The 14798-nt window shown below is 37.1% G+C and overlaps 1 protein-coding gene across 1 annotated transcript in view; it reads left to right on the top strand.

Annotated features, from left to right (window-relative positions):
- The first annotated feature begins 14212 nt into the window (after positions 1-14212).
- STAM (signal transducing adaptor molecule) overlaps positions 14213-14798 on the top strand; it is a 68643-nt gene continuing 68057 nt past the window's right edge. The window contains exon 1 of the mRNA XM_081298424.1: positions 14213-14439. Coding sequence (XP_081154550.1) covers positions 14400-14439 — 40 coding nt within the window. The 5' untranslated portion in view covers positions 14213-14399. The remainder of the gene's footprint in view (positions 14440-14798) is intronic.

A 14798-nucleotide genomic window follows, 5' to 3' on the forward strand; every position in this document is an offset into this window, starting at 1 on the left:
CGGACATGATAGAGCACTCCTGTAATCCCACCGGTTAGGGAGGCTGAGTCAGGAGGATCACAGGTTCTAGGCCAGCCACAGCAATTTAGAAAGACCCTATCATAAAATAAACAATGAAAAGGGTTGGCAAGTAGTTTAGTGGTACAAGCGCCCTTGGGGGCAATCCCTAGGCCAAGTGGGGAGGGGAGAGGGAGAGTTTGAACAGATAATTAGGTAACGGAGTCCTGAAACTAATCAGAACTCTTCCCAGCCAGCCAGGAAGAGTATCCCACTATTGGCATCCCACTATTCTCTATTCTATGTACCTCTTTTATTTTTTTTTTTTCTCTCCTTCTTCCTTTCAAGATCCTTGCTTTCTCCTGGTAGTTCTCCCTTCTTTCCCCTTAAAGCACTTGGTTTAAGACGACAGGCTCTGGAGTCAGGTTACTGAAATTGAAACCCTAAATTCCTGACTCCACCTGTCTTATTAGCAGTGTGAATGTGGGCAACTTAACCTCTCTTTTCCTCAGTTTCCTCACTGAAGGTAAGAATAATTTAAAAATCTATCTCACGGAGCTGTGTGTGAAAAACATGCACAGGCCCCCAAAGAATTTGTCACCTGAAACTAGTGTGTTTGCCACCATTCTGGTGACACATCTCCCTTAGTCCAGCGAAACAAATTCTGCACAAACCTACAGAAGCTATCAGCAAGTTAAGTTTTCCTGGATCGCTTCCAAGCCTAGCCATGAACACCAGGGAAAGGACCACCGCACTACCCCTAGACGCCAATTTAGGGGCTCCTTGGCTTATTCGGTCATCCCAGATCGCACCCAAAGGGAGAAATGCAGGACCCAGTATGGTTTGGTCTCTCGCTCTGAGAGCCTCGCCCAGGTGGCACCATCTGCCCACTCTGGGGAATTTAGAAAACTTCCAAGAAGACCAAAGGAAGAAGAAGGCCATAGGGTGGGACCAAGGCATGTATTGGAAAGAAACGGCTGAAAAATTGTTCAAATTTGATGAACACTATTGAACTCTATAAAAAGGCTATCAAATCAGAAAGGAGGAAATACAACCATGTACTTACAAATGATAACATTGAATAATTAGGAGATCCTTAGGATCCTAAGGGAAAAAGCTACTAAAACTAGGGACAGGAAACAAGGACATCGTTACAAAAATAATTATTATTCTATATACCAGCAAAAAAAAAGAAAAAAGAAAAAAGAAAAATTAAGTTTAAATCCATACAATATTTATTACCATCCCCAAACATTAACTATATAGGGATAAATTCAACAAAACATGCCCTACACCTGTAACTAAAAACTGTAACTCACTACTGAAAACCATAAATCACTGCTGAAAGAAATAAACAACTATCGCATGTTACTGAGTTGGAAGACTCAGTACTATGAAAATGTCAGTTCACCCCAAATCCCAGCAGATATTTTTCTTTTAACCTGGCAAGCTAACTTTAAGAGTTATACGGAAATGTATGGGAAGAACAAAAATGGAACAGGTACAGAATTAGTTTTAAACCTTATTCTGAAACTACAATTTTCAATTCAGTGTGGTAGGCATAAAGAGAGACACAGATCGATGAAACCGAATCATAAGAGTCCAGACATAGAGCCATCTGTAGAGAGTCAACTGATTTCATTCAAATAGTTAAGATATTATCCAGGCACAGTGGCACAGGCCTGTAATCCCAGCTTCTGGGGAGGCTGAGACATGAGAATCACAAGTTCAAAGCCAGCCTCAGTAAAAGCAATTCAGTGAGACTCTGTCTGTAAATAAAGTGCAAAATAGGGTTGGGGATGTGGCTCAGTGGTTGAGTGTCCCTGAGTTCAATCCTCAGTATCAAAAAATTTTTTAAATGATAAGAAGAATTAAGGTACTTCTATGTAGAAAGTATAATCTTTTTAATAAATGGAACAATTTGATATCCGTATAAAAATGAATCTTGACTCTATATCATAGGCAAATATTAGCTGGAAATGGATGATAGAACTAACCATAAAAGCTAAATCTATGAAACTTCCAGAAGAATACAACAGAATCTTTATGACCTTGGAGAAAGTAAAGATTTCTCAAGTACAAGGGGGAAAAAAAGCAATAATCTAAAAAGAAAAAAAAGATTGAATTCATCAAAAATGTAAAAATTTACTGTTTTAAAAACAACATTAAAAAGTGAAAATATTCACAATACATTTACCTAACAAGGAATTTGTATCCAGTTATATAACAAATTCTTATATATGATTCAGCAATTTTGTTCTTGATATTAAGAAAAAGAAATAAAAACATATTCACACAAAGACTTGGATACAAATGTTCATAGCAGCTTTAGTCATAGTACCCCAAACTAAAAATAACCATGTGTCCATTAACATGTGATTAGACAAAGTTTAGTGCAATCATACAATGGGATATTAGTCAGCAATAGAAAGGAATAAACCACTGTATGTGCAACATGAATAAATCGCATAAACTTTATGCAGAGCAACAGAAGCCAGACACAAAATATTACATAGTATATGATTACTTTTATGTGGAACTCTGAAAAGGGAAAATCTAATCTGTAACTACAGAGTTGCCTAGGGTTAGGGATGTTTGTGGGGAGAATAGATTAAGAATAAGCACAGGAATACATAGGGTAATGCAAATCTTCAATATGTTGATTTTTGGTAGTTATATAGGTATAAATATTTGTCAAAACATCATACTGAATACATAAATTGAATTCACTTCATGTGCAAATTATTACTTACAGTTGATTTTTAAATGTCATTAATAGCAAGTATTTTAAAGTAAAAAATTCATCATATTATTGATATGTTTAACATAAAACCTCAATATTGTGGCAGAGAGAGTTTGTATTTTGTGGTTAATACTTTCTCTTTCAAATATGCCTTTAACACATTGAGTCTGACACAAGATGACCTCATTTTCACAATGGTTATGTTTTGTACAAAGTTTGATATAATAACATTTTTAAAAAAACTACTAAAGACACTATGAATAAATAATATCAGCAGATTTGTAAAATTGTCCTTTAAAAAATGAATAAGGTGCGATGGTGTACCAGTTATCCCAGTTACTAGGGAGGTGGAGAGAACACTGGACTGAGACTAGCATGAGCAATTTTTTTTTTTTTTAAAGAGAGAGTGAGAGAGAATTTTTTTAATATTTATTTATTTATTTTTTTTAGGTATCGGTGGACACAACATCTTTGTATGTGGTGCTGAGGATCGAACCCGGGCCGCGCTGCATGCCAGACGGGCGCGCTACCGCTTGAGCCACATCCCCAGCCCCTAGCATGAGCAATTTAATGAGCTCCTGTCTCAAACTAAAAAAAGGCTGGGGATGTACATTAGTAATAAAGTTCCCCTGAGCTCAATCCTTAGTACCACAAATTAAAAATAAATATACATAAAATAATAATTTACTATGCATTAGTTATAGATAGGTGTTATCAAAATAAAAAGAAAAATGAGGGCCTATCCTGACGAAGCTAACTGTTTTATAGTGGATAAGAAAATCTTCTAAATAAATGTATTCCAAGATGTGTTAGTAATATACTGATGTGCAGGCAGTCAGCCCAATCTCTTTATTTTTTATTTTTTTTTTATTGATGTGAAAACTGAGGCTCAGTGAAGTCCTTTGAGAGCTTATCTAGAATCTCATTTAGAACAGAATTAGTCATACAAATTTTAGGTACTAAATCTTGAAAATCAAGACTTGAAAAGACTGTAAGCAAAACCTTCTGTTTTGTAGATATATTATTATAAGAACTTCATTTCAAAAGAACCACTTTATACCTACGAAATTGATTATGAAAACAAACTATACTCACATGCAATTATAAACATTAATCAGGCTGGGGCTGGGACTCAGTGGTAGAGCACTTGCCTGGCATGTATGTGTGAGGCACTGGGTTCCATTCTCAGCACCACATATGAATAAATAAAATAAAGGTCTATCATCAACTAAAAAATATTTTTTAAAAAATTAATCATGTATGGTTCAGCATAAAAAATAGTATTTTAAGTGCTCTTTTGAAAAAAATGTCCTACATCAGCAGAGATATAGTCCAGAGAACTTTAGAATGAAGATGCCTTTTATCTTCTTGTGAATCTCCCATTTTCTTTATCCATTCATCCGTGGAAGGGCACGTAGGTTGATTCCACAACTTACTTATTGTGAATTGAGCTGCTGTAAACATTTCCCTATGCTAAGCTTTGAATCATCTTTAAAACTGAAGTTTGAAAAGTCTTTGAATGGCAAACACGGGGAAGGAGCGGATTCCTTGGTGAGGTTTTCCGTTTTCAAAGATTCTTTTGAATCATGCCAACTGCAGACTGAGTCAGAAGAATCACCATAAACCCAGACCAGCTGGTAACAAATCCAGTTAACCAGTTGGTGGCAGTTATTAGGTGCTAGATATGATCTTTATAATTGGGAAGGAGGAAAAGTGGAAGTTTTGAGTTGAATTGCTATAAACTATTATAAAACTACTTATAAAATATTATAAAACTGTTGTTTGTTATGAACAGGCTGCTTGCCATCCTGGCAATATAAAGATCAGTTCAACCTTCTGAAAGAAAGAAAGATGTCAAACCATTCTAGAAGAAGTAGCTGCTCCAGAATCTCAGGGAAGAGGAGGCAGCCTAATCTAGTTCCTGAGGAATGGTGTGAGACTGATTTTCAAACATTTTTGCTTTTCTGAAACACATACTTTCAAATTTTAAGTGATCTCCAAAAAGTTTTATCATAAGTACAAATGATTGCAAAAGGCGTAATTTCTGGTTACTTTTAACAGCTTTGTTGAGAGGCATAATTCACATACAATATCTGCACATAGTAACTGAGTGATTTACTAAATAACAGTATGTACATCCACAAAAGCATCACTACAAACAAAATAATGAAGTCAGAGTATCTTCCTTTCCACTTTCCCCCATTTTAATAACCAGTGAAACCAGCTAGGTCTGTAGTTAACTTTGTTGAAAGTTTTTAACCAGAAATGTAATTCTTTTAATAGAAACAGAGACACTCATGTTAAATGAGATTTAGTGGTTGTGCCTTTGAAGGAATTTTGCACTTTTACCTGTTGTCCAATTTATGGATATTGTTTCATCAGTTTTCTTTTCCATATCTGTGGCATCTGTAGTGATATCACTTCTCTCGTTTCTGATATTGATAATTCGTGACTTTTCTCCCCCTTCCATAATCTGTCTACATATAGATTTATCATTTTTGTTATCTTTTCAAATAACTAGTATTGAGTTTCATTTATTTTGTGTTTTCCTTTTCATTGATTTCCATGCTGATGCTTGTTAATTCTTCTGTTTGCTTTGGGTTTCTTTTGCTACTTTTTTCTGGTTTTCTGGGATGATACCTGAGATCACTCATTTGGGACCTTCTGTCTATTCTACTAGAGGAGCTCTATTATACTATAAAAATCTCTCTACATAGAGCTGTAAGTGCTTCTCACAAATTTTAATATGCTGTGTGTTTCTTTTTCATTCCATTCACTGCATATTTACTGTGCTTTGATGCCTAGGTTATTAGAAGTATGCCAATTAGCAGTAACGTATGTAAAACCAGTAACCTGCGTGACATATATGAAAAATATATCTGGCCTCTGCCCCCATTTCCTGGCACACAGCTCCTGGAATCCTCAGAACCTATGATAATATAGATATCTTTATAAATCCTAAAGAGATGTCTGGCAGCTGAAAGTTCCTGGATAGTCTTAGGGTGGGGCCTGATTGCCAGGAAAAACAACCCACCAAGAGTAGAGGGTTGGTACTTAGGCCCTACCCCTGGACCTCCAGGGAGGGAACAGTGTCTGAAGAATAAGTTGATTACCAATGGCACACAATTTTTGTTTTTCAAACCAAAATATCACTGTGATCAGAACTTCCTGACCGTTGTGAGGCTTTTAATCTTCATTTATTTATTTTTAATTTAAATGGCTGACAATTTAATCAATGATTCCTGTAAAGAGAAGGACACAAAAACTCAAAGGACAGGGTTTGGACAGAGTTTGGGTAGTTTGAATATGTGAAGGTGCTAGGAGGGTGGTGCCCCCTGGGGATCAAACCCTGAGCTCTGAGCATGCTAGCCAAATGCTCTACCACTGAGCTACACCTGTAGCCTTCCCCTTTATTTTTGAAAGTTACTCTTTCGGTGAAAATTTTAAAATTTTAGGATTTTAAAGGTAATATTTTGCTGTCTTTTAAAAAATGTTCTATCAAGTAACAATAAGAGCTGGTGAAACCGCAAATTAGTGTAGCCACTCTGGAAAGCAGTATGGAGATTCCTCAGAAAACTTGGGATGGAACCACAATTTGACCCAGTTGTCCCACTGCTTGGCGTATACCGCAAAGACATAAACTCAGCGTACTATAGTGATATGGCCATATCAATGTTTATAGCAGCTCAATTCACAATAGCTAAGCTGTGGAATCAACCTAGGTACTCTTCCTCAGATGAATGGATGAAGAAAAGGCCATACATATACACAATGGAATATTACTCAGCCGTAAAGAAGAATGAAATTATGGCATTTGCCAGTTGGCATTTATAGCATTTGATGGAACTGGAGACTGTCATGCTAAGTGAAATAAGCCAATCCCTTAAAACCAAAGGTTGAATGTTCTCTCTGTTCAATCCAATATGTGAATGCTGACTCACAATGGTGAGGGTGTGGGGATAGAGAGGTGAAGGTTCATCCAATTGGACAGGCGGCAGTGGAAGGAAGGAGAGGCAGAATGGGAATGGAAAGAACAGTAGTATAATGAATCAGACATAATTTTCCTATGTTCATGTATGAATAAATGACCATCATATCTCCATATCATGTACACATATGTTCATGTTTCCATGTATGTATGATATGTCAAAATACATTCTACTGTCATGTATAACTAAAAAGAACAAATTAAAAATTAAAAATAAATAATAAGAATTAAAAAAATATCATATAGTTTTATTATTAGACTAAGGTAATTCTTATCTTTTTTTTTACAATGTCTTTTTTTCATCTTTATCACTGATTTTCAGTAATTTTTTTCATGTTCTGCTTTGGTATCATTTTCATTGTGTTGATTATATTTGGGGTTTACCTACTTTCTCAAATCTATGGGATATAGTTTTATTAAATTTGAAAAAAATTGGTCAAGATTTCCTAAACCATTTCCCTCCCATTTTGTTTCCTAACTACACACATGCTACACTGCTTATATTTTCCTACAGATCATTGAGTTCCTGTAAAAATAATTCAGTCTTCTATGTGTTTCAATTTATATACTTTATATTCTTGTGTCTTCAGATTCATTTTGTTTTTTGGTACTGGAGGTTTAACCCAGGGGCGCTTAACCACTGAGCCACATCCTCAGCCCTTTTTGTTTTTTATTTTGAGTTAGGGTCTTACTAAGTTGCTTAGAGCCTCACTAAGTTGCTGAGGCTGGACTGGAACTTGCAATACTCCTGTCTCAGCCTCCCCAGTTTCTTCGATTACAGTTGTGTGCCACCATCCAGCTTCAAATTCACTTTTCTACTACAGTGCCTAATCTGTTAATTCTGGCTATTTTAGATGTAATCTTAAATATTGTATTTTTCATTTCTAGAATTTCCATTTGCTTCTTTCTGGTGTCTTTTATTTCTCTCCTCTTTATATCTATCTTTCTGTAAATTCTTAAACATTATCAGTTATAATAATTGAATCATTCTATGTTAGTTGAATTATCACTTTAACCTCAGGGTTTGTTTCTATGTATCAACTGCTTTATTTTCATTCGTTTGTGTGAATTCAAATTTCCAAGTGATATCCTATTCCTTTCGGCTGGATAAGTTTTTTGAACACCTCTCATTGTGTAGGTTTTTGGCCACATTCTCCTGACCCTGTCCGTATCCAGTTTTTTGTTTGTTTGTTTGTTTGTTTGTTTTGTTTTGTTTTTAATTGGAGTCTGGCCACTGTAGAATTTACATTTTTCAAATGCTATATTTCTTCTGGGGGGTGCAAAAATTTGGATCTCAATTGTCCTTCCAGAGGTCCATGTGTTAAAAGCCTGGTCTTCACCAGTGGCACTGCTGTGGGGTGGAGGGTGGAAACCTTAAGAGGAGCAACTTAGTGGGAGGTGTTCTGGTCATTGGGTTTGTGCCCTGAATGGGATAGTGGGACCCAATCTTTTGTTTCCTGGTCATGGGGTGAGTGGTTTGTGCTCTGCTACATGCTTCTGCCATGCTTCTTACCCGAGGCAGCAGGGCCAACCCATCATGGACTGAATCCTCTAAATTTGAGCCACAGTAAACCATTTCTCTATGTAAGTGGATTATCTCAGGTATTTGTTATAGTAAAGAAAGCTAACATGGGAGAGGGTATTCCTTTTAAGAGTTTCAAACCTTGTTTTGCCTTTAACATATGCGTTGCCTAGCGGAATCTTTTCAAGAGTTACTTTCTATGTTCTTTGAGAACAAATCTTTCTCAGGCTATTCATCACTACCAAAACATTGCCCTTTTGGGGTACTTATTTAACATTGTATTCATGTAGGTCTCTTCCTCCTGGCTCTGAGAATTGAAACGATTCCCAGATTAGTATGAAGTTTGGGAATGTTCAGGGTTTTGTTCCCTGTTGATTTTTCTTTCCCTATACTTGGTGGGGCTTGTGTATCCGTGACTAGATTAGCATTCAGCCAAAGTCTTGAGATTTCTGTGCAGATATGTGGAGTTCTCTGCATAGCACTTTCCTAATATTTCCTCCTTCAACTTCTAGTTTCTTGGTCTTCCCAAACTCTGATTTTTATCTGTTCAATACAATAAGCCTTTTGGGGGACTTTTGAGGGGTGGGGGGCTTCCCCCTCCCCATGCTTCAGTCCAGAAACTTATTCTGGGCAGAAAACTATTGGCAATCATAGGTTTACTGCGTATGTTTCCTTTCTCCTCAGGACCACACTCCAGGGATGTCTGTTATCTTACATTTGAAATAAATTGTACCATGTATTTTTGTCCACTGTTCTATTTGTGTATGGTGAAAAGGTAAGTCCTAATCCTATCACCCCCTTATGGCCAGTAATGGAAGTATGCAATTTTAATAAATATTTTTTATTGACTGCATTTAACAACAATTTATGGAACATCTACTGTGAAGAGCCTATGGATAAGTGACCCAAAAACTAATGCCTATGTAAATAAAGTAAAAGTTATAATATAGTTGTAGCATTTAAACATGGCTCCCCAAGTTGTTTCACACTCCTTCTTCTAAGACATGAATTTTATTTCCTCTTCCATTGAGTGTAGATGCTGTGACTGCCCATCCAATAGACTATAACTGAAATGGTGGTGTATCCATTTCCTAGCCCAGATGTGAAGAAATTGGTAGTTTCTTCTTCTTGTCTTTGGTTTACTCAGATTTAAATCTGTGTGATACAAGGAGCCAAGAAAATACATGGGGGGGGGGACATATTGTTATAGTTTAGATATCAGCGGTCCTCCAAAAGCTCTTGTGTGAGATAACACAAGAATGTCTGACGTGAAATGATTATCTTATGAGAGTTTTAACCTAATCAGTGGATTAATTCATGGATAGGGATCAACTGAGTGGTAATTATAGGCAGGTAGGATATGGCTGGAGGAGGTGGGTCACCAGGAGCGTGCCTTTGAGGTTTATATTTTATCTTGGGTGAGTGGAGCTTTCTCTCTGCTTCCTAGTGGTCATGTCCTAAGCTGCTTTCCTCCTCTGAATGCTTCTACCATGATGTTCTGCCTCACCTCCGGCACAGCGCAATGAAATTGTCCATCTATTATCTGAGACCTCTGAAACTATGAAGGCTAAATATAATTTTCTTCTTCTAAAGTCATTCTTGGCAGGTATTTTGAACAAAGCTGACTAAAACACATGTAGTTGTTCTGATAGCTCTAATAATCCTAATTGTCAGTATCAATTGCCAGACATATAACTGTGCAAATTTTCAAATATTGCTGCCCTAATTGTAGAGTCATCTAAGCCTTTCAGCCACCCTGCTGACACTGCGTGGAAGGGAGGCAAGCTGTCCCTGCTGAGGTCCAACCACATTTCTGATTTGTAAGTAAAAGAAATTACCCTTTTCCCCTCTAAGATGCTAAATTTGGGTTGGTTTTTAATGTAATAATCAATACCTGGACCAAACAACAAACCATTAAGTGTTGTGATAGAGGGGGCCAATCAACCAATTAATTAACAAATATTTATTATATGCCTGTTACCGGTCAGGTAATGAGTTAGGAAATGCTTTTGGGAAGTGAAGACTAAGTGGAATTTAGAAGATCTAGATCTATCCAATAGAATAAGAGCAGATAAAACAGAAAGTTGCTTGTTTTGAAGTCATGGAAAGTGCCTGGACTGCTGCTGGTAGTTTAGAAATACTTGAGAGTATGTGCAGAAAATAAAGAGATGAAATTCTAGGGGATCAGTTCATAAGGATGTAATAGTAAAGGGTGCTTAATATGGGGACAGGAGACTGTATATTTGTAATTAGGCAGTAATCTAATTATTTAATGACTGTCTTCCCAAAAGACCCCTGAAAGAGGCTAAGTTACACAAAGCTTGTATCCCTATGATATTTCCAGCATCTAGAATGGTACTTGACAAACATAAGGAGTTTATTAATGAACAGTTCCTCAGTGACTGAGTGACTGAAGAACTGTATAAGAATTTTAAGGGAATAACACAGTCATTTGTAGGTTAGAAAAATCATTCTGTTAGTAGAGCTTGGTTTGAAGACAGGTTGGTGTATTAGTCAGCATGAGCTACCGTAACAAAGTACCACCAAGTGAGTGACCAAACAAATTAATTTTCTCACATTTATGAAGGTTGGGAAACTGAAATCAGGTGTCAGCATGGTTGGGCTCCACTGAGAACTCATCCTTGCTTGCAGACAGCTGCTTTTATATTATATCCTCACATGCAGAAAGGGATAAAGGGCAAGCAATTTGGTGTCTCTTATAAGAGAACTTACAAGGGCCCAAGTCTCATGACTTCATTTAAAACAAATGAGTTCCCAAAGGCCTTATCTTCAAATACCATTACACTGGGGTTAGGGATTTGACATAGAAATTTGGGGGATATAATTCATTCCATAGCAGTAGGAAAGTAAAAAATATATTAGGAGATAAATATAATACGGTATTACAATCTTTACTCACAGTGGACATGTTCCAAGACCTTTAGTGGATGCCTCAAACTGGATATACTCAACCCTATATACACTGTTTTTTCCTACACATACATACCTATGATAATGTTTAGTTTATAAATAAGGCACAATAAGAAATTAATAATAACTAATAAAAAAGAGGGCAATCATAATATACAATAATAAAAAATCATGTGAATATAGCCAACCTAAATATAACTAAATGGCTACTAAGTTACTAATGGGCAGTAGTATATACATCATGGATATACTGGTCAACACTCATGTCCTGGGCTAGAATGAACAGAATGCTGCCAGATTTCATCATGTTATTCAGAATGGTATGCAGTTTAAAACTTGCTCATTTGTTAACAATTACCACTTCATATTTTTGGACCAAGATTAACCACAGATCCTGTGGATAAGGGGAGATTACTTAATTCCCTGAGAAATGGTGAGAGTGGGAACAAAAGTAGTGACAATAAGCTTAGAAAGGAAGGGCTGAATTGGAGAAATAGTAATCATTTTACTCAGTTGGGATAATTTAACTGCTAAGTTCCCTAAGATATTTCTTTTCCTGAACTTTTTTTTTTTAATTATTTTATCCTGAACTTTTTAATTATAGATTTTTTTTATGTAGTAACTCCATTTGCACATCAGTATCACTGCTTTTAATGTAGAATTTTCAAAATGAAATACTAAAAGTGAAACTTATGTTTTCAATATTTTAAAGGAACAAAGGATGTTAACCTCAAAATACAAGCCCATTCTGCTTTTTATATGTGAATTGTAAGTTAAACATAACAGTATTATCTATTTTATTTTTAAAATGTTTATTTTTAAGCATATTAATCATAAAGACCCTCAGGAGTTAAAGTCACTATTCTAGATCAAAATACATGGATAATGTTCTCACTGCTAATGTAATTCCCAATGTTCAACTATTGATAATTAAGGCTTGAACAATTTGTTTACTGGCTTACTACTGGTAACAAAACAATTCAGTCTCATTTCTGAAGCATAGAGCATGTTCAAATACATTTTCATAGATATTGGACCCTGTTATAGGGCAATTATGATACCAATCCATGATACTGCTCTGTAACTTGAGGTGGAGAAGTTGTTGTCATTTGATTACCTAAAGCTATTAATAGCAGGTTTTGAGAAACAATGGTCTATTTCCTCTATTAATAGTGGCAATTTGGAAAAAATTCTTGTCATAAGAAAGCACAAGCAAATTTTTCATATTGGCCCTTCAAAATATTAAGAGCCTGGTGATATTAACATATCCCATTTTTTTTTGCTTTGAAAGAAAAACAATGCTTTCCATTAAAATATTTGGAAAATATAAAATGTATAAAGAGCAAAAACATAATCCAGGATCTTACCATTCCAAAATAATCATATCACAATCTTCTTGAATATTTCCTTCCGATTTTTAAAATTGTAGGCATTTGTCATTTTACTGGTTTTGCTACCTTTTAAAAACTTAAATACTTAGATATTTATGTAAATACAGATGTATAATATCATCTTAAATGTCTATATAGTTTTTACATCACACGTGCTGGAACGTACTTGACCAATACTAATCTTGATTGTGTGCACTTATTTATTGCTTACTATATGCCAGGTGTTATTATAAGGGTCTTTCTTGTATTCATCCACTTGATCCCCACAACCCTTAATTATTTCTGCTTCTTACAGATCAGGAAACTGAGACACCAAGAGATGAAGTAATTTGGCCAATCTCTTAATGTTAGACATTTTAGTAGTTAACAAGGTTTTGATATTATAAGCAATGTTGCCAAGCATATGTATTTTAATTCTTTCAGAAGAACATCTTTAGGAAAATCTAAAAAAAAAAAAATTGAATTGCTGGGTCCAAGGTTATTTGCATTTTCAAAACCTTACACACATTCAAATATTTCCCTGAGGAAAATTGTTAATGTACACTTCAATCAACAATATGTGAATACACAGTTCCCTCACATCTCTGATTCTCTTATCTTTATCTGCTACTCTAATTTTTCATTTTTCACTTTCAGAAGTGGGACTTCATAGTAAATGGAGTTTTATAAACACAGTCTGTATACTGTGATATTATTCCTAGTGCTAACATGTCAGTAGTTGTTTCCATGCTACATTAGGAAATGTTGAAATTCGGGTATAATTTACATAATTTCAATTTACGTGCAGGATGAGCTTAGTGAAGTTCCAAATGCAACGCGAAATCTCTAGGAGATGCCTTAAAACTTCTACGGGACGTACAGGATAAATTTTATTCCCTTCATACACTTATAAATAAAATGATTAAATCAACATTTTGGTTGCCAGGAATTGGTAATCCATTTCTAGCTCAATTTTTCCGAGTTCCTTTTTTGCTCAGCTCAGGGCGGCTATCTTGGGCAGCGGAAGACTCATCTTCTAATCATCACAGCTGCTTAATGACTGCACGGTGAGTCGCGAGGTGCCCACGCCTTACGACAAAAGCTTTCGCAGCGGGGCTTGCAGGGACTCCAGGGAAAGAGCCAGCGTTACCTAAGCCTCCCCGAGGCAGCTGCGTGCCCTGACACTCCCCTCTTTAGGGACTGGAGCCAATTCCTTCAGCTCACATGACTTCATCCAAGCAAGTTTCTTGTCACCTTACACAGCAAACTGAACTCACAGCTTTTTTACTTAAAGGGCGACCCAAAGGAATGTCCATTCTCGCTCGGAGATACTACAGTGGTAAGACCAACAACCGAAGGAACAGAAAAGAAAAGGAATTCACTCGCCCTAAATCCGACCCTCTTTCTTTCTCCTTAGTCTGTGATTCACTCGTGGGGTCATTAGTCGACTTCGGCGCGCCTGGAGGACCCTGTCCTCCGGAGACTCCTGATCCAGGGAAATATAGAAAAAGCATTCACCAATCATACTTTCAAATGTCTATAATCAAAATAAGAGGCAGCCAGAGGGGGACTCCCTGGGTGGAACTGTGCTTGCGGGGAATGTTTTGGGCAGGCAGCACAGAGGTCGCCTAGATTCCCGAGATGCTCCGCGCGGGGGCCTGCGCAGCTTCTTTGCTATTGCCGCCGCCGCCGCTGCTGCTGCCGCGGTTGCTGGGGGTGGAGGAGAGGAGGAGCTGTCTTGGACCCTGTAGAATCAGGTTCTGGCTGTTTTTGCTCCATCCCACGTCGCACCGTGACTCCCGTGCTGTCTAGGGGGAGTCTCCGCGGACACTTCGGTAGGCAGTAGAGATGCCTCTCTTTGCCACCAATCCCTTTGACCAGGATGTCGGTAAGTGTTTTTTTTTTTTTTTTTTTTAAACTGCTCCCTGTTCATTTTCCACCGGACTAGGAGCCTCCTCTGTCTGCGTCCATTCTGAACCCCAGGGCCATGACCACGCTCTTCCCCATTCCTGAGGCTCCTTTTAAGAGATGAAAGAAGGTTGAGGGCTTGGCGCATTCTATTTGAAAGAAATGGGATTCAGAACCTCTGAGATGGGCCTTGAGCTAGGACTGGGTTTCGGAGGAACTGCTGAAGGGATTGGTGTAAAAGGCCTCAGAGGAGCAGCTGGTGTAGCATCTGGTGCTGGGACTTTGCTACTGGAAGAACTAGGACGGAGGCATATATATCGGCTAGGGTAGAGCTGTAAG

Source organism: Spermophilus citellus (genome assembly GCF_964194105.1).
Source record: "Spermophilus citellus genome assembly, chromosome: 6".
NCBI classification, from domain to species: Eukaryota; Metazoa; Chordata; class Mammalia; order Rodentia; family Sciuridae; genus Spermophilus; species Spermophilus citellus.